At 34.0% G+C, this 24,414-nt stretch overlaps 1 protein-coding gene across 1 annotated transcript in view; it reads right to left on the bottom strand.

Annotated features, from left to right (window-relative positions):
- LOC110100106 (nuclear-pore anchor) overlaps nt 1-24,414 on the bottom strand; it is a 105,405-nt gene that overhangs the window by 55,345 nt on the left and 25,646 nt on the right. Inside the window, exons 7-14 of the mRNA XM_020827508.2 lie at nt 15,514-15,617; nt 15,381-15,449; nt 14,999-15,142; nt 14,805-14,909; nt 14,220-14,333; nt 14,002-14,080; nt 5,098-5,141; nt 4,942-5,015 (exon numbers count right to left, since the gene is read on the bottom strand). Coding sequence (XP_020683167.1) covers nt 4,942-5,015; nt 5,098-5,141; nt 14,002-14,080; nt 14,220-14,333; nt 14,805-14,909; nt 14,999-15,142; nt 15,381-15,449; nt 15,514-15,617 — 733 coding nt within the window. The remainder of the gene's footprint in view (nt 1-4,941; nt 5,016-5,097; nt 5,142-14,001; nt 14,081-14,219; nt 14,334-14,804; nt 14,910-14,998; nt 15,143-15,380; nt 15,450-15,513; nt 15,618-24,414) is intronic.

Raw genomic sequence — 24,414 nt, 5'->3', positions numbered from 1 at the left:
GGACAAATCATTTGTAAAAGCCCAACTTGCCATTAGCCAATTAGAATGAATCAAACTAGATCATAACAAAATTGAAACAAAACCATTTTGAAGCTTTTTATATATTTCTTTTCATAGTTTAATTTCTTTGATTTTTTTATTTAATTTATTATATTAAGTTCATTTATCTTTTGTTGGATAATATTAGATTTAAATTGAGTATGAGAATCGTTCCAAGTTACATACGTCCAGTGAGCTCCTCTTTATTTTTCATGACTTCAACTCTAACAAGGTAACAAAGCAGGGTTAGAATTATCCCTAGTTGTCCACTACCACCACCACATAACTCTCTCTCCATCATCTCCAAAACTGCAATCACAATTGCTGCCCACCTACTTTGCACCCCAGCTCCCACCACCTTTCCCCCCCACAATACATCACAAATGCGGTCATGTATCATAGTCACTCCAACACCTATATTCTGCTCCTATACTTTCTAACAAAATCAATGGGCACAAGCCATTATAAAGGAACGCATGGTCACACAAATAGTAGAACTTTTATTTAAAACAAGGTGCACCACACATATGTGCAAAGAACACACCCCCAATGCATACAAACTAACTTGCATTCGGTTTTTGCCAAAAACACGCATGAGCACATGGATCAACAAACTAACTTGCATTGGGTCAGGCACTCAAGTGAAGAACCAGAGAACGAATGTTGCTTGGAGGAGCCAGAGAAGGGTTATTAAGAATTTCTACACATGGAAGCAAGCTAAAAGCTAGAAAGAAATCTCCAAATTCCTTCCATCTTGTCAAACACAGACATCTCCAAAAGATTTTTTTAGTATTAATAGTATTTTTTTCCTTTATTATTGTTATGTTTCTTATACAACAAAAACAACATCAAGCCTTTATCCCACTACGTGGGGTCGGCTGCATAAATCCTTTTTCTCCATTATGACTTGTTAAGAATCAAATTCGCATTTAAATCTAATAAAGAAATGTCATTTCTAATATTTTTTAACCAAGTCTTTTTAGGTCTGCCTCTACCTTTCTTAACATTGGCCAAATCTAATACATATACTCTCCTAACAGGATCATCAGAAGGCTGAAGCTTTACATGACCAAACCATCTAAGGCGACTCTCTCTAATCTTATCTATCATTGGACCTACTCTAACCTTTTCCCGAATATGCTCGTTTCATATCCTTTCTCTAAGAGTAAGTCCACTCACACACTTGAGCATCCTCATCTCAGCAACACTTACCTTAACATTATGCTTCTCTTTTAAGGCCAACATTCTGGGCCATAAAGCATTGCACGTCTCACCACCATCTTATAAATTTTCCTTTAAGATTCAGTGGTACTTTTCCATCACACAACAAACCCAAAGCATTCCTCCACTTCAACCATCCAACATGAATTCTACAAATATCCCCATCTATTTAATCATCACTATGAACAATAGACTCCAGATATCTAAAACAAGCACACTTATCAATGACTTGATCGCACAAAGTCACAAACCCCCCACTAGAACTATTACTACTAAAATTACACTCAATGTATTCGATTTTAGATCCACTGAAACAAAAACCTTTAGACTCTAAGGTTGACCTTCACAATTTGAGTTTACCTTCAACTCCATCTCTAGTTTTATCACAAGAAGAATATAATAAGCAAAAACATACACCAAGGTACATCCTCTTGCAAATGTTTGGTAAGAATATCTAAGACTAAAGCAAAACGATAAGGGCTTAAGGCTGATCCTCGATGTAATCCAATTGAAACAGGAAAATACTTGGTCAAACCACTTTGTGTTTGAACACAAGTAACAACTCCTGCATACATATCCATAATGACTTGACTATAAGCATTATTAACCCCATTCTTTCCTAGAACTCTCCATAGCACTTCTCTTGGAACTTTATCATATGTTTTCTCTAAATCAATAAATATCAAATGCAGATCCTCCTTAGTCTCTCTAAACTTCTCCATCAACCCTATCAACAAATGAATAACTTCCATAGTAGACCTACCAGGCATTAATCCAAATTGATTTCGAGATTAGTTTCACACCGCAAACTATGCTCCATTACTAGCTCCCAAAGTTTTAAAGTATGACACATCAACTTAATTCCTCTATAATTCGCCTAATCTTGTGCATCTTATTCTTAAATATAGGAATCAACACACTCAGTCTCCACTAATCTTGAATCTTTTTAGTCTTCAAAATAATATTAAAAAGTTTAGAAAGCCAAAAAATTATTTTATTTCATAAGCATTTCCACACCTCTATTAGAATATATCATCAGGTCCACTAGTTTTTCAACACTTTATTTTCTTTAAAGCCTCTCTAACTTCAGTTTTACTAGTATGCCCATAAAAATAAATATCTCTATTTTCATTTGGAGTGTTAAGGTCATTAAAGTTAGTCATATTATCACAATCTTCAATGAAAAGCTCAACAAAATATCTCATCTACCTTTGTTGAATATCCTCTTCTAAAAAAACACTTTTTCATCTTTAGATCTTCATCCTTAATGCACTTCACTTGAACTAAATCCTTACTACTCCTATCTCTTTGTTTGGCTAACTTCTACATATATATTTTCCCCTCTTTAGAATCTAATCTATTATATAAATCATTAAAATCTAAAATCTTTGCATCGCAGATTACAATTCTAGACAGTTTACGAGCCTCTTTATATCTTTCCCAATTTTTAGAGTCTTTAAATCTAAACCAATTATTATAATAAAGCTTTTTATTTTTTTAACTTGCCTTGCATATTTTGATTCCACCATCAACTATTTTTAATATTATGAGCTTTTCCTTTTGAAATTTCAAGTACATCCTTTGCAAATTCTTAATATTACTAGCTATTTTATCCCACATAACATTTAATTTTTTATGCACAGACAAAATCTTAAGATCTCGAATCTTACTTTCAAAAATATTTTTGTTAGTGTTTTTTAAAAGGCCCAATATAATCTTAGAAAAACATTTTACTAAATTTTTTCCTATTTTGCCCCTTCATCTTAAAATCTAAAACTAATAAGCGGTGTTGGGTATATAAACTTTCACTCGGAATAACTTCACAATCTTTGCAATCTAAACGATCAATTTTTCTTATAAGAAAATAATCAATATGAGTTTTACCATATCCATTCTTATAAGTGATAAGATGTTCATCTCTTTTCTTACATAAGGTATTAGCAATTAAAAATCATAAGTTAGAGCAAAATCTAATAAAGTCTTACCACCATCATTAGTCACTCCAAACTCATAGCCACCATGAATACTTTTAAAATCCTTTATCTCTCTACCAACATCTCCATTTACATCTCCTCCAATAAAATTTTTTTCTTTAAGAGGAATCTTTTAATTTAATTTCTCTAAGTCATTCCAAAATTATTATTTTAAACATACATCCAAATCTACTTGAGGAGCATAAGCACTTAAAATATTAATAATCTTAGCATCAATAATAATCTTCAAAGCAATAATTGTCTCCAATTCTATCAATTTTTATAGCATTATCCTTTAAATTTGAAATAACAAAGACTAAAATGCCCTTCGGGCTACGACACTACATGACCACCCATAAGGGTATAAATGGAAAAACAACAATATAAAATAAACTAGTACAAAAACATATAAATAAATAACTAAAAAAAAAATCGTAGCCGTTGATCTCTGATGTCCTCATCAATTATCCTTTAAATTTTTATCTATAATAACACATACACCATTTCTAATACAACTTCTACCATAATATAAAAGTTTCAAGGACTAGCTTCTTTGGCCACATCCGTCCATAATGTTGGAACTCTTGACTATTTAACATTGCACACAGGCACTGATACAGCGGCTCTTTCACACTTCTCGTTGTATCTAGGTCATACAACGTGTCGCTTCTAGGGAGCGCCCTAGCATTAACACAAAGGATTCAAGGATTCATGTCATAATTATCAAGTTTTACGTTGGTTGTCAACTACAAAACGCAACCCTCCACATTTCTTATCCAAGATTTGTGACCTGGCAATATCAGTGTAACTATACTTCATTGGACGATGCCTTTAATAGAAAATAAAATAAGTTATATATTTTCTATAAGACAATCATAAATATAACATTTCATCATTGCATGGCATTCCCTACTTTTTGCAATCATGTCATGTCACCGTAAGGATATATAGAGTTCATAATGCCCTATCCATTTACTTACTTCATAGGGTTAAAGACAAACCCTTTCTAAGTTTGTCAAACCTATATCTGAGGATCTCCATTATTATTATTATTTTGGAGAGAGAAAAAGCATAAATGCCAATTAACTTTCACTCAAGGACATCTCATAACCTGACATTAAAAAATAACTTGAAGTTTCTAAAGAGGTTTACAGCCTAATCCATTTGACTCATAAGACAAACAAGATCTCTGCATGAATCACTTAAAGTAGTTTTCATTTTCGTTGGATAACCAACTTGAAAACTATAAACTAAACAAAGAAAAGAAAAGCCTTCTTGCTCATGCACGTACGCATGTATACAAGTATCAAGGTGCGACTCTACAATCTGCTGACAAGTTCACCTGTTTATCAATAAAAATATATAACCATGCACATCATCACAAACACAAACACAAAACAGTTTTACTAATATTATAATCAAAGACCCCATTAGCCTTGGCTGACTGGACAATCCAATGCCCACCGAAGTTGGAAAATTGCTTTTTTTTATAATCAGTATGAGCAAGTTAGTTTAATTCCTGTTTGATAACTATTTTCAAACTCAATGTTTAAAGAAGGGAAAACAAAATTACGTTAAAAAAGAAATACACTGCATGCTTAGAATGAAAGTAGAAATAAACTAAGCGCATAAATTTATAGAAATATTTCAAGGAGGATTGTATAATCCGAAGGACAGAGAAGGGATAATAGGCTAAAAGTTATAATACCTCAATCTTGCTACATCTTCTTCCAGTATTCTGGCACGACTAGAGAGTTGCTCATATGCTTTCTTGGAAATTTCCTGAAAGAAGGCAAACGAACGGGGCTAAATAGAATATAGATTGATAACCTTAACTCTCTTTTCCAGACCCTTAGCAGCTCACCTGTGAACCTTCAAATAAAAGCATGAGCTCTTTCTTGCCTTCATCTGGAAAAATTAAATGGCAAAAACAATTAGGCAATGAAATTCTGAGAGAGCTCCGTCTGATAAGAAAGCAGTAAAAAGTCATGAAACTGCAGCAATCAAGGCCTATCACGCCGCTCAATTTCCAAAAAATTCCGCAATATAACTAAATGTGGCAACTTCTCAGAATTGTGGCAACTTCTCAGAATACAAGTGCTTGTTTACTACAAACGGACATTCATTTGTTTATACCACTTGAAAAAACAAAAAGGACAAATTCCAAACTAGGCACGCAATAATTAGTAAAAGAATGAAAGAAGTATAATGTCAAATTCACTCATTTGCACCCAGTTTACCATTATCTTATATTTAATTGTTGACATACTTATGCGTTTCTCAACCAATTTGAGTGAACATTATGAGAACGACGCCCAACTAACATGATGTCACCTGAAAAAAAGCCCAAAATACCTCAATCACAATTGAATTCGCTCAAACATCATTCATTCATGAAAAAATTATGCTAACATCTCCGAATAGTCAAATCACTAAAGAAGCATCTCTTGCATTCAATTCAATTAGATGCAACAAAAATGTCAAACATCAGACACAATATCATGCAAAAGTAACTCTAACGTTGCATGTTCACAAAAAGAACTACACCAGCACGTATGGAACATCGAACTTACCTAGAAAAAGACAGTCATATTATAAGGATTGCCGCACAAAAGTGAAACACAAGATTTATCCGCATGCGAGGCGACAACATGAAATTCAAGAAATGTGAGGAATGATTATAGCACTCCCTCTCCTAGTTTCCCCACGTTAAAATACCAAAAATCTGAACTCATACACACTATAGTGTTACCCACCATAACTCCTTGTATGTAACCTACCTTCTCTTCCCACCTAGGTCCAGCTGCTGCTGACCAACTTGTAACAGCAACCGCACTCCTCTCTCGATCACTCCCTCTTTTCTATCCACACAGCCACAATCCACCACCTATATCCTAACATCATTGAGTTTCGTCACCGCAGCACCCCTACATCGAACTCTAACGACAACACTCTCTCTCTCTCTCTCTCTCTCTCTCTCTCTCCTCACCTCCTCTCTCCACCTCACTCCTTTTCTTGTTATCTCTTCTCTGTCTGACTCAATCTATCTGTCACCCTCCTATCACTCTCTCTTTCCCTCATTTTTTTTATTTTTAAACAAAGAGAGAAATCTCTCTCCTCTCTTTTGCTTGCTCTCTCACTCTCCTTCTCCCTCTCTTCCTCTCCCTAAATCACCCCCTTTTCCCTCTATAGATAGAGAAAGAAAAAACTCTCTGCTAGTTCTCTTTTCAATCTCTCCCACTCCCTTGTTATCTGTATCCTACCCTCTCTACCCCTCTTTCTGATGCAGAACGGGTAGGAAGGATTTGCTAGAAAGGGTCACTTCTCCAAAATCTGAGAGCAGTTCCAGATTTTTATTTCCAATATCTGAAGGAAGTTCTCAGAATTTTAAAATAACTAGGGGGATTAGAGGGAGAAGTCTTGTGGCTTTAATTCCCTTGAAGTATTCCAACGGGAACGCAATATATATAGGCCATAAAACATGATAAAATAAAATTACAAAAATGCCCCTTGGGCCATAACACTCAAATAAACTAAACTAGGGGTAAAATAGGAAATAACATGAAATAATAGCTAAAATTCATAAAATAAATTTTAAATAACAATTTAAATTAGAGCAGTCGATTTACGATGCCTCCTATGATAGATGCGCCAGATCTTCATGCCGATGTCCGCATCACTTTCTCTACACAAAGAGAACACCAAAAAATACCTTCTATCTCTCCCTCTCATTTTTTCTCTAATTCTCTTGCCCTCTATTTTCCTCTCTAATACTAAAGAAAGGAAGCAAAAAAAAAAAGGCAAACAAATAAAAGAGAAAAAATTATATTTTTATCTCGCCACATCACCTTATCATCATCAACCAGCTTGAGTGCAAAGGTACAAACTCATAAAGCATTAAAAACTCTTAAATTCCCAATTGTGATGAGTTTTATATGACTAGCAAAAACAATGCATATTTTTCTTAACACGTTGAGAGAAACTCATGTAAAACTCACAATGCATTGAGTGCGCCATGTGCACGATTTTCAAAGCATGATAGAGAAAATACATATTACGAATATCTCTCGAGCATACTCTACACGTCTTTCTTAGCACGGTATGTTTTAAAATTTTCAATCAAAGTGTCTTTTGACACTGACCATGCACGCCTTCATTGGAGTAGTATGTAGGCCCAGACTCCTCATAAATGCCATTTATGTGAAGGAGATGTTGTAAGGCTATCGAAGTATAGACTAAACAAATTTGAAAAAATATAATAAATAAGGGACTTATGGATATGAATGCAACTAAAATTAAAAAAGAAAAAATAAAAATAAAATATTATAAAATGAAAGAAAAAAAATCAAAATGAGAAAAAATGTCACTAATACAGAATTGAAAATAGACTTATAAGGGACTTTTAATAAAAGCCACAACTTGGCTACATGAAGAACTAGAACATCGCCGCACTCTAAGAACCCTCTTAAATACTAAGAATTTTTCAACCACATAATGGACAAATGAATTCAAATGAATATGAAAATAAGCAAGGTAATGCCCCACTTATTTATAGGAGGTGGAATGAATTATTACAAGGCCAACCTCGCTAAGATAAAAATACATGAAATTGTTTAAAATGCATGAAAAGAATCATATTAACCTTCCAAGCACCAGATCTACAAAATGTACATGCAAGCCAATAGAAGGCATTCTTTAAAACTTCAATATGAAAATTTGCACATATTTCAACAATAAATGTTCACATAAATGATTAAACTCTAGATATCTAGAAATTGTACACGCATCTCACCATATTTTTATACCTCAAGAAGCATGAAACTACTACAAAAAATACACAATTACCTCAAGAAGCACATGGATGCCTTGAGAAGTATGTAATTACTCTAAGAAGTGTGTCGCTATTTTTAAAATCAAATGCAAGTAAAATTGTGTAAATGCATCAAAAATCATGCAAATGTATCAAAAACACGCAAGTAGATTGTGAAGCATAAAAGTATACTATCAATCAAAAAGCATAGAAGTACATTGTGTAGGAACACTGAAATGCATGTAAGTACATTATGCAAATGCATCAAAAAACAGATAAGTGAAACATTGTAAGCACATCCACAAGTGTACATGTCATCCAAAATGCACGTTGAATCGCCAAAATTTAATTACACATAATTACTCTTACAAATACATAAAATTTCTTAATTTTAAGTAATATGAATTTTGCCTGGACTAAAATACAAACAACCTTAAATTTGACTCATCTCGTGAAGCGTGCTAGTACACTTATGCAAAAGCATCAAACATCATGCAAGCATGCAAGTGTATCAAACAAGTGCACAATCAAAACGAATAATATGCAATTGTGTAATGCATATGCAATGAAAAATATACTTAGAGTACCAAAAATCAAACTTCCACGCTAATGTGAAACATGTAAGTGAACAAGGATTGCCTTTGGAAATTAACAATACTTTAAACTTTAACTTAGCTAATCATAACTTATGTTTCAACAAGTTAGATTTCTTAGAACTTTCAACAAAAGATCAAGTAATAGCAAGCAATTACAATTTGAGATTAACAAAATACTTGCAAGTAGCAACAAAATAAAAGTAAAACTAATGGCAAAAAAAAAAAATCCACTGCGTAACATCAAGAAGTGTTCACCATGAGTTCCTTCACTTCGCTCTTGAAGTTGGGGCTTAGCGGAGAAAGGGCAGGAGCAACCCAAGTGCTGCCACCACAAGACACATGATGCGTAGGGTCTTGTTTGCCGGAGAAGTAGCAAGAGGAAGGGAGGTTGTTGGTCGGCCAACGATTTGGCAATGTCTCGTGGGTCGTTGCTCGTCAATCATCTATGCGAGGTAATAGAGTATGCATTTGATGTAGCTTTCCACTGAATCCTCGTAGTCCCAATCCGGATCAAAGAAAGGAGAGAGCAAGATGAAGATTTCTCCTTGAGCATTGTAGGTGAATCTGTGGTCAACCTCAGGGTCGGCCATGCACCAATAGTAGAAGGGAAGGAGGAGTTTGACTTCTTTCCTTGGCTCCAAAACTCATGAGAGATCTAGGTTTTCCAAGAGGGATAAGTGGAGAGGAAGAGGGCGGCCAAGGAGGAGGGGAAGCTTGTGGGCTAAGTTAAGGGTTTAGGTGAGGGGCTATCAATAAATCTGAAATTAATTTCAGATTTAAGCAAATTGGGAGGGAATTTAATTTGAAATTTAATTTCAAATTCAAATTAGGATTAAGGCATAAAGGGGAAAAATTAATGGCGGTGGGAAATAGAAGGAGCCGGCGGCATTAAGGGAGAGTGAGGAGGTTTTGGGAGGAAAATTAAGAGCTTCCTAATTGAGCTCTCTAATTTAGGAAAAAGATAAAACAATCAAATTCAATTTTAAATTAAGGACATTTGTTTCCCAAATTATTTAGACAATTTTAGGCAAGTGATAATGATGATTGAATTCATCATTAAAGGGAAAAAAGGGGGTTTTACGGCCGGTGGTGGAGCTTGGGAAGAGGGGTGATGCGGACATCCGACGGTGGACAATATTCAACGGAAGAATCGAAGATCGACAACCGAGATCACTCTGTTTTATTTTAGTTTATTAACTGTATCTTGATTAAATTTTGCAATTTTTCCTTTTTACCCTTTTATTTAAGAGTTTTGTCTTATGTAAGCCTAAGGGGCAAATTTGTCGTTTATTTTCTTTTGAGGCCTATATATAGAGGCCCCGTCTCTTGTATTAGAAATAACGGATTATTAATAAACAAAATTGTTTCTGCACTTTTGTTCTTTGGGAGAATGTTAGTGAGATTCCCTATGGAGGGAACCGTAGTTTCCTTATTTAAGTTGTCATTAATTTGGAGTGATTGCAAATTCAAATTAATCTAATTTGAATTTCAAATCCATTCGTATTAATTACATTAATTTTGAAAACTTCATTCATTCAATTAATCAATCAATTTTGAAATTGATTGGTTAATTAATCCCTAACCCAAATACATTGAACCTAGACATCCCTATTCCCCCCTCTTGATTACCTTCCTAAATAGATTTTTTTAATTTGGAAAGTCTTTCAATTTTGAATTCAAATAAATTTGAATTTCAAAATATTTCCAATTTAATAAATTCTACATTAGGGAGCCTCCTCCAATTACTCTCAATCTGAAATTAATTTCATATTTAATTCCACCAATCCCATTTAATGCTCGATCCATATACATTGTATGTGGACACTTCTCCTCCCTCTCCATATGGTCGGCCCCCTCTCTCACCTCCCCTCTAATTAATGCCTCTCCATTAAGGCCCTTAATCAACTCTAATCACCCCTAGTAACAGCCGGCCCCCATCCCTCATCAAATCCCAATTAATCCATCCCTAATTAAGGTTATTTGAAATTCAAATTTTCCCTCCACTTCACCTTTTTTTTAAATCTGAAATTAAATTCAGATTTTAATTTTTCAAATGATCCGTCCCCCCACATCCGTTCTACATCAAGGGTGGCCGGCGGGTGGGGATGGAGGGAGCTAGGGATCAAGGGGTTGGAATGGGGTGTAGAAGTGGCCGGTGGTGGGGGCCAGAGGAGATTGCGGCTGGTGGATGGGGGAGGTGTAGGGGTGGATGGTTGGGGAAAAAGAACAAGGAAGAAAGGAAATAAGCCATGAACTCTTCCAATGATGGATGGGTATTGCGCTCACCCTCTCCACGGGCTCTCTCTTCTCTATAATGCACACACAAGATGAAGAAGACAAACATCAAATTTCTATTGAATCATTCATTAAAACTCTTACAAAGCACAAAACTGTTATATATAGGTCTCAATCAAAAAGAAAAGAAAAAAAGGACTCAAATGCCCTCAGGGCTACAATAAGAACTCACTACCCAAAGGGATAAACTAGGAAAACTGAAAATGCTAAAATAAATAAAACATAAAAATACATCAAAAGTAAAGACTCTGAATCGTAGCTGTCGATCTACGATTTCGTCACTGGTACACATGTCGGAATATCAGAGCGATGACCTCATCACACACATTTGCTAAAGCGAACATGCTAAGTGCTCAAATTTAACGTCTAAGAATGCTCGTAGAGTCATAGACTAAAAATAATATTAGGGCAAGTTCAACCCACTCCAAAAATCACATAAATGCTTTGACAAATCAAGCAATCATTCTTTCGAAATTGTGAAATCTTTCTTTTTAAAAGAAAAATCCTCCATATGATGTGCAATGTTCTTGAGTGAGCCACCCTATCAAAAAGACAAGGTTGTAAGACACATTTCAATTTGGATCCTCCATCTTAAGAACTAGAATCGATAAGAATAGTGCAAAAAGTGTTCGAGTAAAATTGAATGATACATGAGTGAGAAACTCAATCCGACTGTATTTAAAATACTGAAAATGGCTACATTGATAGAAAATCTTAATCGAAGGGCTTATTCTCAAAAATCAAATTTTCAAACTGCAAACATTAATTGACTTCAATTTCACCCCGATGATGGTCGTGCAGAAAGCAAATATCAATTGGTACTTTCAAAATACCCCCAAATCTAAATGCAAGTTATTACAATGTCACATCCAAACAATAATATAAAAATTCAAAAAAAATCATAAAAATATTACAAAGTTAAATTTCTAGCCATAAATTTAAAGCAATAATTATCCACCCTCCCTAATCATTTGTCGCGCATGATAAATTTAAAAAGTAATCTCAAGTTATAAAGAGTCGACATCTTATCAAGTGTATCACAATATTCACTCTCAAACAACCTCTTGCTATACGGACATGTCATGTGTCCTCTAAAGGGAATTTTAATGCCAAAAGTACCACAAGTAAATAACTATGACCTAGGGTTACTAACCGAGTGATTTCACAGGAAAATGACATCATTAAATTATGATCACAAACAAAGCCCATAAGTTCTCAATAGCTTTAAAACCCTTGAGCTATACAATGCATTTCGTAAGATAAGATAAACATAAATGCATCCCTTTAGATAAACATTTACCTCAGGTCTATAAGGTTCACTTGAACGACATAACACATTAGCGTTGACAACGAACCTTTAGACGATCGGCAACCTCCTCTGACTAAAAGAATATAGTTCATAACAAAAATGGATAATGGAATCATGGGATCTTAATTTAATTCGTCATCATTTCTCATCATCCATTTTAAGTTGCAGTGGTATAATATCTTAATCTAAAGCCAAATTGGTACTACTACACACTAAGTATTTAGAATTAAACAACTAGCCCTAATCAAAAGTTCTCTCTTATCATGAGAGATAATTAACTATAGAAGTTTGCACCTATGAGAATCCTGGAATCATATCTAGGAGTCCCTGCTACATAATGGTGAAATTGTTTAGTGCCTTACTGCAACATTATCAGTCTTCTGAAATTTTGATTCAAAAAAATAAAAACTCTCTTAGCTGAGCTGATGTGCTAAATAGATTTCATTTAATTTACAAATTTCAAAGACTTGGCATAAAATGGACTAAAATGGTACGAAAATCAATAATTGATTATCTACAAAATTTACAGATGGCCTCATAAAACAAGGAAATAATCATGAGTTGGTAAATTGATTAGTCTCCATCAAGATAAATTCATAAAAGCCAAGATGGATTAGGCCTCATTTAGGCTTCTTTTGGGACAGTTTTTTTCTTGCTTCTTGAAGCAACTTTCTAATACAAAAAATTTAATTTTTATACTAAAAAGCTACTTCAAGAAGAAATAAAAAAGCCGTCCCAAACGAAGCCTTAGTTTCAAGCTATGCTGTAGCCAGTCTTCTCCAAGACAAATTCTTAAATGCCAAACCTGAATAAAGATTTGTTTAGTGATGTCTAGTGCCCATTATGTAGTGCTGTAATCAATCTTCTCCTACACAAAGTTGATTAAGGCTTGGTTTGGTAGTGCCATACTATAAATACCAAAGTTAAGGCTCCGTTTGGTTGTACCATGCTATGCTGTTATTGGTCATCACCAAGAAAAAATTTTAAATACCAAAGTTCATCAAAAGATTAGTTGGGTAACCTCATATCGTCCTGTATTATGAAAAATAAAGTCTCCATTAATCTCACAGAGATGTCCAAGGTCAAGTTCTCCTTTGCTTATTATCACCATGGCCATAAAGTATATAAGACCAAATCATCACCATAAAAAAAAATGTTGCATTGCAAACCAGTTCTACCAATACGTTATTATTATTCATTTAGCACTATAAACTGGTGCAACCTTCACAAAATTCCTTAGATTTCATTGGACAATATTTGCACTAAAGCTAAAAAGGTTAAAAAAATTAAAAAGGTAAAAGCATTCATCTTATAAACTAGAATTAGAAGAACTGGATCAACATGTAATTAGATAAATAATTATGTTGATAGCATTAATCAAATAGAAATCAAAATGAACTTACGATATGATGACTTCAAAAATGATGAATTCAACTTTACCAAATAGACAGATATGATTAAGCTAAAAAAGCAAAAAGAAAATTATAACAAACTAAGTAAAGGAGCAAGATATTCAGAAATCAAGATACAGGAAGATAAGCAACCTCATCTATAATAGAAAGTGCAGCAGAATCGAAGACATTCAATTAGAAATGCAAAGACAAAGTAATTGTAAGTATCCAAGCAAGACCTCACCCAAAACAAAACAAATGTAACACCCTGCACATCTGCTAGTGTAATTTTTCATAAAAAACTTCGAAGTACTAGAAAATACAGATCAAAAGCTGATAACTGCTAAAATAAGTACCATAAACATACCTGAAACAGCTGTCGTAGATGCATAGCTTGAAGTCCGGAATTTATGTTCCTCTTCATACAATCTTTTATACATCGCAACCTGCAGAGATCAGGAGAATTCCTTTAGAGCAACAAAAAAGATTCTCGATATTTAGTTATCCTTCCAAGATAGTGAGAATGCCAGGTGGCTCTTACTGCAAAAAGGGCCTTAAGAAAAGAACATTGAAAAATAGACTTACTGAACTATGAAGAGACTCTATCATGCTTGCTTGTTCCTCAGATCTTTTTAGGACAACCTCAACCTTAGTTGATGCGTCATCAGCCACTCTTTGAAGTTCAACTTGGAAATTATACTAATAGCATCCACCAGAAAGATAGTCAAAACATAAACAAACAAAATTTCATCACTAACATATGCAAATCAAAATAAAATGATGGAAAGAGGAAGCGGAAATGAAATAACACCATTTCTAAGAGAGTATCGAGAAATTAGTCAACACTATGACTTTATTAAACAAGATCCTAGCAATAAAACTTAAAAAAAATATATCCCCCGCCCCACACCAAGCATGCTTAAAGAGCATTGCAATGCAGTTTCCCCTACTCCAGAGTCTATAAAGGAACTCTCCCTAAATTGGTCTTTTTCACAAAAAAGATATGACAATGGATAAAGTTTTCCATGGTGCATACACAAGGAATATAGAGTAAGGGATGAATAGAGAATGGGGAGAAAGAGAGGAGCAAGTTCATAGAATATTATATTTTAAACAAACAGATGGAATTAACTTTTAAAAAGAGACTTGTTTAAAAGGCTTAAAACTGACCCTCAATTCTGCTTCCTTTTTCTCCTCATCAGTAGAAAGTCTATGCACAAGGCTTCGAAGTTTAACATTTTGTTCAACTAGTTCATTTATGTCCTTGAAAGTCAACTGCATCAAGTTGTGAAAAGGAAAGTATGAGCACAAAGGGGTTACTCCAGTTTAAGATGTATGAAAACTTGAAAAGAAGCATAACTAACAATGTGTTCAGAAATAACCGTGTCAACACTAATTAGATCACCGGTAACTGCAGAAATAGTGGTCAAAGCATCTTCCATCGGTATCGGTGGATTACCTCCGCAGCGAAGTTGAATATCTTGGCATTCCTTAAGTAAAACCGTTACCTGCATTAAAAATCTAACTTCATGAATTATAATATAACTGTGCCAAAAAGTTGAAAAGAAAAAAAAAAACTGTAATAATTGTACATAAGACAAATCAGGAGATATATGGTTCCGATCGCTATTTTAAAACACCGCTAACTTTCAGAAGGGCTAAATTCAAATAAATGTTCATAACAAAAAAATAACCTCCAGTAGAACCATAATAAGAGAGTAGGAAATCAGTTGTGAAGGAACATACTTGCTTTTGGAGATCATTTATTTCTTTTTGCGCAATAGAACATTCTCGCTCATGCCGCCTCAAATCAGCCTTTAAAATAAAGTAGAAACCATTATTGTGGATACAAGTAAAAATGAGTGAATAGGTCATTTACCATCAATTTCTTTGTAGTGTTTTCATAACTATCATGCTCCACAAGCGCCTGCTGCAATTTTTCATTCATTGCAGTATATGCTTCTATCATTCTCTCATGCTCAGCTATTAAGACAAAATACACAAAAAAATAAATAATTATGCTCAAACTAATATCCACTTCGATAAAGCACACTTTTACACAAATTTCATAGTAAAAGTAAGCGAGAAATCATTTGAAGAGAATTAAATGAAATAAGACATTTTACTTTTGCATATTACCATAAATACGATTAACTTATCCATACAAATTACTAATATATGCAGTTCCACGCATTATTAGATCAAGCTAATGATAATCTAGAAAATGATTCTGCTTAGAAATCCTAGACGGATAAGTGATAGAATAAAATATAAAAACATCATAGGTCATAAAAAAGATTATAAGATCAGGTGAAATAATATATTAAGACTATACAACAACAACAATAATAATATCAAGGCTTTATCACACTATGTGAGGTCAGCTACATAAATTATTTTTCTCCATTGTGTCTTATTAAGAGTTAAATTCTAATTTAAATCTAATAAAAAAATATAGTTTCTAATATTTTCCAAGTCTTTTTAGTTCTACATTTACTTTTATTAACAAAGACAAAATCTAATACAACTACTCTCCTAACCGAATCATCGGAAGGCCGACGTTTTACGTGACCAAACCATTTAAGGCAACTCTCTCAAATTTTATCTGCCACTGAAGTTACTCAAACTTTTTCAATTATATACTCGTTTTGCATTATGTCTCTTAAGAGTTAAGCCGCTCATCCACCTAAGCATCCTCATCTCTACAATAGTTGATTTAATTTTAGGCTTGTCTTTTAATGGCCAACATATTGTTCCATAGAGCAATGCAAGTCTCACCGCCATCTTATAGAATTTTCCCTTAAGTTTGAGGGGGGTATTTTTCTATTACACAACAGGCCCGATGCATTCCTCCACTTCAACCATTCCAATAAAACATTCCCTTAACATCACCTTAGAACCTTTTTCAAAGGAATTTTTTTCCCATTCCTTCTTAGAAAGAAAAGGTCCATTTGTAAGATAACCATATTTTAAAGTGTATTTATAAATTTTCTCATTTATTAAAATATATACTCATTATTGCAAGGTCATCTGCTTCAATCAAATTAACCAGAGCTTCACCTATCACACCTCTACATCTCTTATTCCATATCCATCATATATCTTCTTAGAGCACTTACTACACCTTCAATAATTATACTTTCTTTATCAGGTATACGGTTACATTAATTCATCCATCTCTTCCTAAAATTGAATTTTCTAAACTATTTCTAATACAATTAACAGAGTATATTTGAAGCAAATAAATTTTTTATGATAGGTTAATAACACTTAACCCTTTCTGAGTGAAGGAATATCCAGTAAAGACACATTGAGGGCTCTTGGATTAAGTTTACCCGTGTTATTTGAGGATGCAGATATAGGCAATGCACCAAAAGATTATTGGAAGAATTTTTAGAAGATGTTATTTGTAAGAAGGAATTCAGCAAGATAATTTATAGTACTTTTAAGTAAATTGCCCTTAAACGTATTCTTTGATTAAAAATATGAAAGTTAGGATTTCTCAATATCTTTTTAGCACTTGATTTTGAAACAAAAGAGTCCTAGTGATTTTAGAATAAGAAGATCTTTCCTTTTTGCCACACCATTTTATTGGTAAGTGAAATTAAGGGAGGATTAATGGATGATACCTTCTTTCTGGAAGAAAATGATAATGTGTCGTCAAAATAATCATAAGCATTCTTAGTTAAAACATATTGATGTTATCAATGGAATGGTTTGATATATCTATAACTCCATGTTCGATCATGAATGAAGTTAGCAAACCCTATAACTCCATAAATGAGGGGGATTTTGAAAGGTCCCCAAACATCAAAATAAAGAATCATAAAAGGAATATAGGATTTAGAATCACTTTCAAAAAGAATAATACAATGATATTTGATAATTTCGTAAATCTTATAATAATTTTTTTTTAATATTTACATCCAAAAAAAAAAGAAACATACATTCTAGGGTTTTGAAAGAGAAATGTCCTAGCCTATAATGATGAATCCAAACAGTTGTTCTGAACAAGAAGTGGCTTATAATGATGTATCCAAAAGTTGTTGTGAACATGACAAGTGATTTTTGTCTTCAAGAAGAAATAGTGCATCCTTTTCTCAACTTTGCCTGACCATCTTCCTCATAGTGCGATCATGGAATACACAATGATTAATAAAAAATATTACATTGCAGTCCTTGTCTATATGATTTTATGAATTGATAGAAAATTTAAAAAAACTGAGGAGCATGCAATACACTATTGAGGATAAATGTGGAGGAAATTGAAGCATTTTATTGACTTGTGATAATTTTTAGAGAACCATCAGCCACTTACTTCCTATTGTTGAGGCAAGGTTTATTTGTTTGAAAAAAGATTGACAAGATTGATCAGTGGCTAGTTGATATGGGATTCAAGAGTGAGAGAAATTGTTTATGGCACAAAAAATATAAGAGGTAGAAGTCATACTATTTTGAGCAAAAGAAAGCATCATCGATATGATTCTTACAAAAAGTTGAATAAGATTTAGCACTTTTTTGTTTTTAAGATCACTACCGAATTGATATTTTGTGCCTTGTTTTTTATTTTGGAAATTTATAAATCAAAAGATTGACATCTCAAAAATCAATTAAAGGGGGAAACACCATTGATTATTTCCTTTCCTCTAACTTCCTTTAGTAGTGTAATTTTCTTTTCTAAACAAAAGTTTATCTCAAATCAACAACTGGACTTTACAATTAAGATCTTTTCAATCTTACTACAGTAATCTATCTTATATTTATCAATTTCTTTTGAAACAAGCCCTTCTGACTTAACAAAAATAGCTATCTTTTGGGTGACTTTCTTTATTTCCACCATAACCTTGTGTCAAAGTTTTTTTTATGTATTATTTCTTCTTTGTAGTAGTAACACAATGGATTGCCTTCGAAAGAAAGCTTTTCCTTTATTTAAGAAAAATGTCTTTAGCAATAAGTTCCTTACCTTCAGGTTAAATGGTTTTCATGTCAGATGCTGAGAAATCGGGGAGTCGAGCAATATTGTCATTCCTTGTATAAGAGAAAAAATCTTATTTGGTGAAAGTAGATTTTCTCTAATTAAGATTTAGACACGAACATGATCAAAATCATTGTAAAGTCATACATTGAACTCAAACAACCTTTTCTCCTACAAATTACATGAGAATTATTATATCATCACAACATATCAACTTGAGATCGTTTTAATAATCAAGTTCAAATCAATAAACAATTATTGCATTAAAGCACTTAATAATAGAAATGTTACATTACTTGATTGTAGAAATATTAGTATTGATCTCATAGATAAGTGTAGCATGTTTATTTGACAGTGTCCCAAACTTCTTTCACAAAAGAACAATTATATATAGCCTATTAATATAAGGCATCATGATATTCCACGATCATGCGCTAATCATGTAATTTGCTTCATCTCAAAAAAAAATTGATATTTCAATTTTGAAAAAGGATCAATAAGATAATGGATCTTTCCCATTACTTTCATAAAGGTCTTCATAATTTGGTATCATCTTATAGGTTATTTACACCATTTAGACTATATGTGACTTGCAATATCTAAGAGTTCTCCTTTAATCTAATTTTCATCATGATAAGAAAGACAAAAAAGAACAAACATAAAGAGATGAAAATCTTAAACTCACTCAAATAAAATTTAAAATGATAGAAAAGTAGAAATTAATTACTTTAAATTTTATTCCTTGATTTTATACAAAATGTGAAAGTATTTATAGATTTCTCCAGAAAAATTATAATAAAAATAAATCAAAGCTATTTAAAAAAATGAAATATTCCCCAAGAGGGCAGGTGGAAAGAATATGATGCGACAAAATAATAGCGCAAAGACACAACCTTCCTTTCTTAAAACATAAACAAACATAAACAAGATAACAATAATATTAAAATAAAGGCACACTACAACTTATAAAAACTTAAGAAGAATGATACAATGGAAGGGAAACTTGTGGAGAGAAGAAATAGATAGAAGTCTTAGAGGAAGAAAGAAGTAGATGAAGAAACTCTCAAGCTTAGGAAGAAACCGTCATGTTCTTAGAGACAAATATCAAACTTCAATAACCTCCCAACAGCAGCCAACATCTCATTTAAATAGCGGAAAGGAGCTCAAAAGACACACAAAGCAGCCGCCCCATGTAGCCAACCAGAACAGAGGAAAAACCAAAGAGAAAAGGCACGCCATAACCACAAACCAAGCAGCCAAGCCCCCTCAAAAGACCAGCCAGAATCGGAAAAGCCAGGACCCGAACAGACACCAAGAAAGGAGAACGGCAGCTCAGGAACCAAGCAGCCAATTGCTCAAAAAAATAGCCCCCAATCAGCCACAACTCTCCAAACACCAAACAGCAAAAGAAACATGGGTCAAGCCCATTTAGATGAATTTCAGCCCAACAATAATTACCCAAGGAATTGTTTTTTGGCCTACATCAATTCTCCCCAGGTGGAGAATCTCATCTCTTGATGAGAACGCTTCAATCATTTGCTGAGAGATATCAGGATGATGAAGCTGCAACTCCCCATCTTCAAAAATCAGCTAGGGGGCATCCATTCCATCCAACAAAAAGTCGTTGGTGCACTCCATGTTTTCTTGGGCTGTACAGATATCCACAGCATCAATAGGAATATTAAGGGGCAACAACTGTTTGCTTTTAGCATTACCTGTTAATATCTTTTCAACAATTGAAGAATTTTTCTCAAAATAAGATTTTTCATGATATATGTTTGAACCAACTCTTTCAAAAAGCTCAACATCTTTTGATAAAATACTGCTAACCAAAGTATACTTGTCAAGAAAAATAATGGATGATAAACTTTTACTTGATGCAGCTAGATTCATCAATTCAAGTTGTTCATCCTCTATAAGTTGCATGTTTCCTTTAATATTTTAATGAGCTATAAAGACTTTATCAACAACTTCCTCCATGGTTGTTGTTCCCGATTGCAGTTCTTCTGGCTGCCTCACCTTCTCTTCTTCCATATTTACTTCATTCAGCAGACAGGTTGATAAACATACTGCAACGTTGCTTCAGCAGATTGACTTTCAAGAATAACAGTTTCTCCATTTTGTCTTTCATGGTTTTGCATCATTTTTTAATACATTGTTCCTCGCATGCTACCAATCCATCCATGACTTCAACTGTCTATTGTTTGAGTATCAAATTTATTCACAACATCATTGATTGGTTAAATAGTAAACTGAGCATCTTAAATAGCATAACCTGGTTGCATTTCTTCGTCTTTTTTTAGGATGTTGCTTCGTAGGAGGAAAACACGGCAACTTACTACCAAGATTATGAACTGAATCAGGATTAATTGAAGAACCACCTTCATCAATAGGCGTTCTCCAAAGTGGGTTTTGCAGACAACTAGAATCTGCTCATTGGAATGTAGATTTCACCTTATTGGATCCCGCATTTTGTTTCAAAATAAGTTTGCCTTTTGGACTTAGTGCAACCAGTGTATTAGTCATTGCTTCCATTTGTTAGTATAGGTTAACCAGTTATTGCATAAATATACGTTGCCATTCAGCTTGCTGATTATCCATATTTTTATAAAGAATAAATAAAGAATAGAAGACAACAAAGAGCAAAACACAGGCAAAACACAACCTTCCTTTCTTAAAACATAGACAAACATAAACAAGATAACAATAATATTAAAACAAAGGCACACTACAACTTATAAAAACTTAAGAAGAAGGATAAAATGGAAGGGAAACTTGTGGAGAGAAGAAATAGATAGAAGTCATAGAGGATAAAACTAGAAGAAGAAGCTCCCAAGCTTAGGACGAAACCCACGGATTTTTAGAAACAAATATCAAACTTCAACAACCTCCCAATAGCAGCCAACATCTCATTTAAATAGGGAAAAGGAGCTCAAAAGACACCCAAAGCAGCCGCCCCATTCAACCAACCAGAACAGAGGAAAGACTCAAGAGAAAAGGCACGGCAGAACCACAAACCGAGCAGCTAGGCCCCCTTAAAAGACCAGCCAGAATCAGAATAGCCATAACCCGAACAGACACCGAGAAAGGAGCACGATAGCTTAGGAACCAAGTACCCAATTGCTCAAAAAAACTACCCCCAATCAGCCACAACTCTCCAAACACCAAACAGCTAAAGTAACATGGGCCAAGCCCATTTAGATGAATTTCAGCCCAACAATAATTACCCACAGAATTGTTTTTTTGCCTACATCAGAATAGGAAAAAAAAGGCACGCAGCTTACAATCTAAAGGTCATAAGAAGAACGATCCAATAGTTATAACTCTAAATAAATGTGCTAAAAAATTCTTACCAAGATTGATTGGCTTGTGTGTCCTGTGATCCTCAACAATTTCCCCATTCATCTGATGAGGACATCAGAAGATCAACGGCTGCGATCATGAGTTTATTTTATTTTATTTTATTTTTTGATGTCTTATGTATTAGTTTATCTTATATTACTGTTTTTTCCATTTTATCCTTAGGAGTGATTATGTGGTGTTGTAGCTCGAAGGGCATTTTAGTCTTTGTTATTTTCATTTCATGAGGCCTATTTATAGGTTAGCTTTCTTGTATTGGGAGATAATGAATATTGAATGAAATTTTGTTTTCTTTGCTTGATCTCTAAGTGAGTTCATGGGAGGAGAGACCTTAGGTAAGTGAAAGCAATACCCGTCAAACTTTGGAGGAGTCAAAGGTTCACGGTTTTACGATCTCTTTGTGAGTTTTTGGTTCTTTATTTTAGTTTCCATCTTCTCTACCCACCTTCCTCTCCATACTTACTGGCCAACAACCACGCTCCTACCGCCTCGACTCCAATCCTACCTTCTAGAAGCACCAAATTCCCCTCTCCAACCGGCGGATCAACCCTCCCCTCCTCACACCCGACGTCATCCCCCCAAGCCCCCATTGCCACTGGCCTCCCCATTGGATCCACCTCAATTATGATGATTTCAATTGTCATAATGTCCTTCCTAATTGGCTTCATGGAAAAAAGAAAGTAATGACCCTTGTTTGAAATTTGAAATTCAAATTTCGAATACTTTCCTTATTTAGAACTTTGCAAATAAGGAAGTTTTTTAAATTTCAATCCGATTTAATTTTAAATTAAAAAGGGTTGTTTATTCTCTTTCCTATGTGGCAAACCTCATTTGGAAACTTATTCAAATCTTCCCCATACTCCCCTAAATTTGAATTTCAAATTTCAAATTACTCATAATTACTTTCCTAAAATACATCCATGCTATTTAGGAAATATTCATTATTGGGATTCAATCTATTTTTGAATTTCAAACACCTTCCTTTGAAAATAACCCCTCATTAGGAAGTTACCTCAATTTAAATCAAATCTGAATTTAAAATTTGATTTGATTTAAATCACATTAACTCCATTGGGAACCACATACATCGCATCTAGACATATTCACCCCTCCCCCTATGGCCGGCCCCTCCTCCCTTGGATTTTCTCTCTCCTATTAAACCCCCCATCCCATTTAATACTCCTTAAATCTCTCCTAAAACAGCTGCCCCTGCCAGCCTTTACCTCCCCATCACGCGTCCCTCTCCAACCCAAGAAATTCCTGCTCTCAGACAGCAGTTTTCAGCAAACAACTCGCTGCCCTGCATCCTGGAACATCACTAATTGCTTACAAAAGCTCCAGATGTCCCACAGCAACTGTCCAAGGTCTTCCTAGGCCCTATAGGAGGCTGCCCATAATTGTTTTAAATGCTCAAATCTGCTATCCAATAATTTTCGTAGTTTATTATCGATGTCCCGCCACCTATGAGCTCCAAATTGTTGTCCAACAATATCATGAATGCTTGTGGTTGCTATCCACTTCTTTTCCAACATTCAAATGACCTTACCGGAGTTCGTATCTCTCTTGTCTTTGGGTAAACTACTATGTTACACCGATACGGATACGACGATACGGATACGACACGATACGGATACAGGACACGTCAATTCTTAAAAATACAGGATACGAATACGGCGCGGATACGGCATTATAATATATAAATAATACATAAAAATTATGAAAGTAATCAAAGTGCAATATTTGAAATGACAAAAAAATTGAAATAAAAGTACGCATTAAATATTTAAATGTCTAGTACAACAACAAAAACAAGAAGAAAAATTGTCCAACACATGAAATTTCAACTATTCAATAGAAGGAATGATAAGATTAGCTTATTCAGTGGTTTTTCTTTGAGTTTCTATATCATCTTCAATAAATATCATAGCTTCTAACTCAGGCTCATCAAGTGAAAAATTAGCAATTTCTAATATTCTCATATCCTCAAGAGATTCAAATCCATCTCCAGCAACATCCCACATCCTGTTGTCTCCTTCCATATAAGTTGGAGTTTTCCTTGAGAGAAGTCGAAGGTTTGTATGCACATAAACTAAATCTTCAGTTTGTTGTGGAGTAATTTTATTTCTCTTCATTGATTAGATGAACGAGTATGTGCTCCAATTTCTTTTACAACAAGATGAGGATAAAACTTGGCCAAGTAATTTTATGGCGATTGTTTGAAGTAGAGGTGCTGAAGCTCCATGTATAATCCACCACATTTTCAGATCAATTCTCCACCTATCACACAATGACTCTAGGTCACCAAAGTCCTCTAAATAACCAAAAAATTTAGCAAGCCTAATATTGACACTTCTTCTCTCCTCATTTGGAAAATAACACTTCAAACATGTCTTCCTCATATTTGAAATTTCTAAATCTTTTCGTGGATAAACTCCTTGAGGATCC

This window comes from Dendrobium catenatum, unplaced genomic scaffold, assembly GCF_001605985.2.
Source record: "Dendrobium catenatum unplaced genomic scaffold, ASM160598v2 fragScaff_scaffold_822, whole genome shotgun sequence".
In the NCBI taxonomy this organism is placed as follows: Eukaryota; Viridiplantae; Streptophyta; class Magnoliopsida; order Asparagales; family Orchidaceae; genus Dendrobium; species Dendrobium catenatum.
This window is presented reverse-complemented; position numbering and strand designations above follow the sequence as displayed.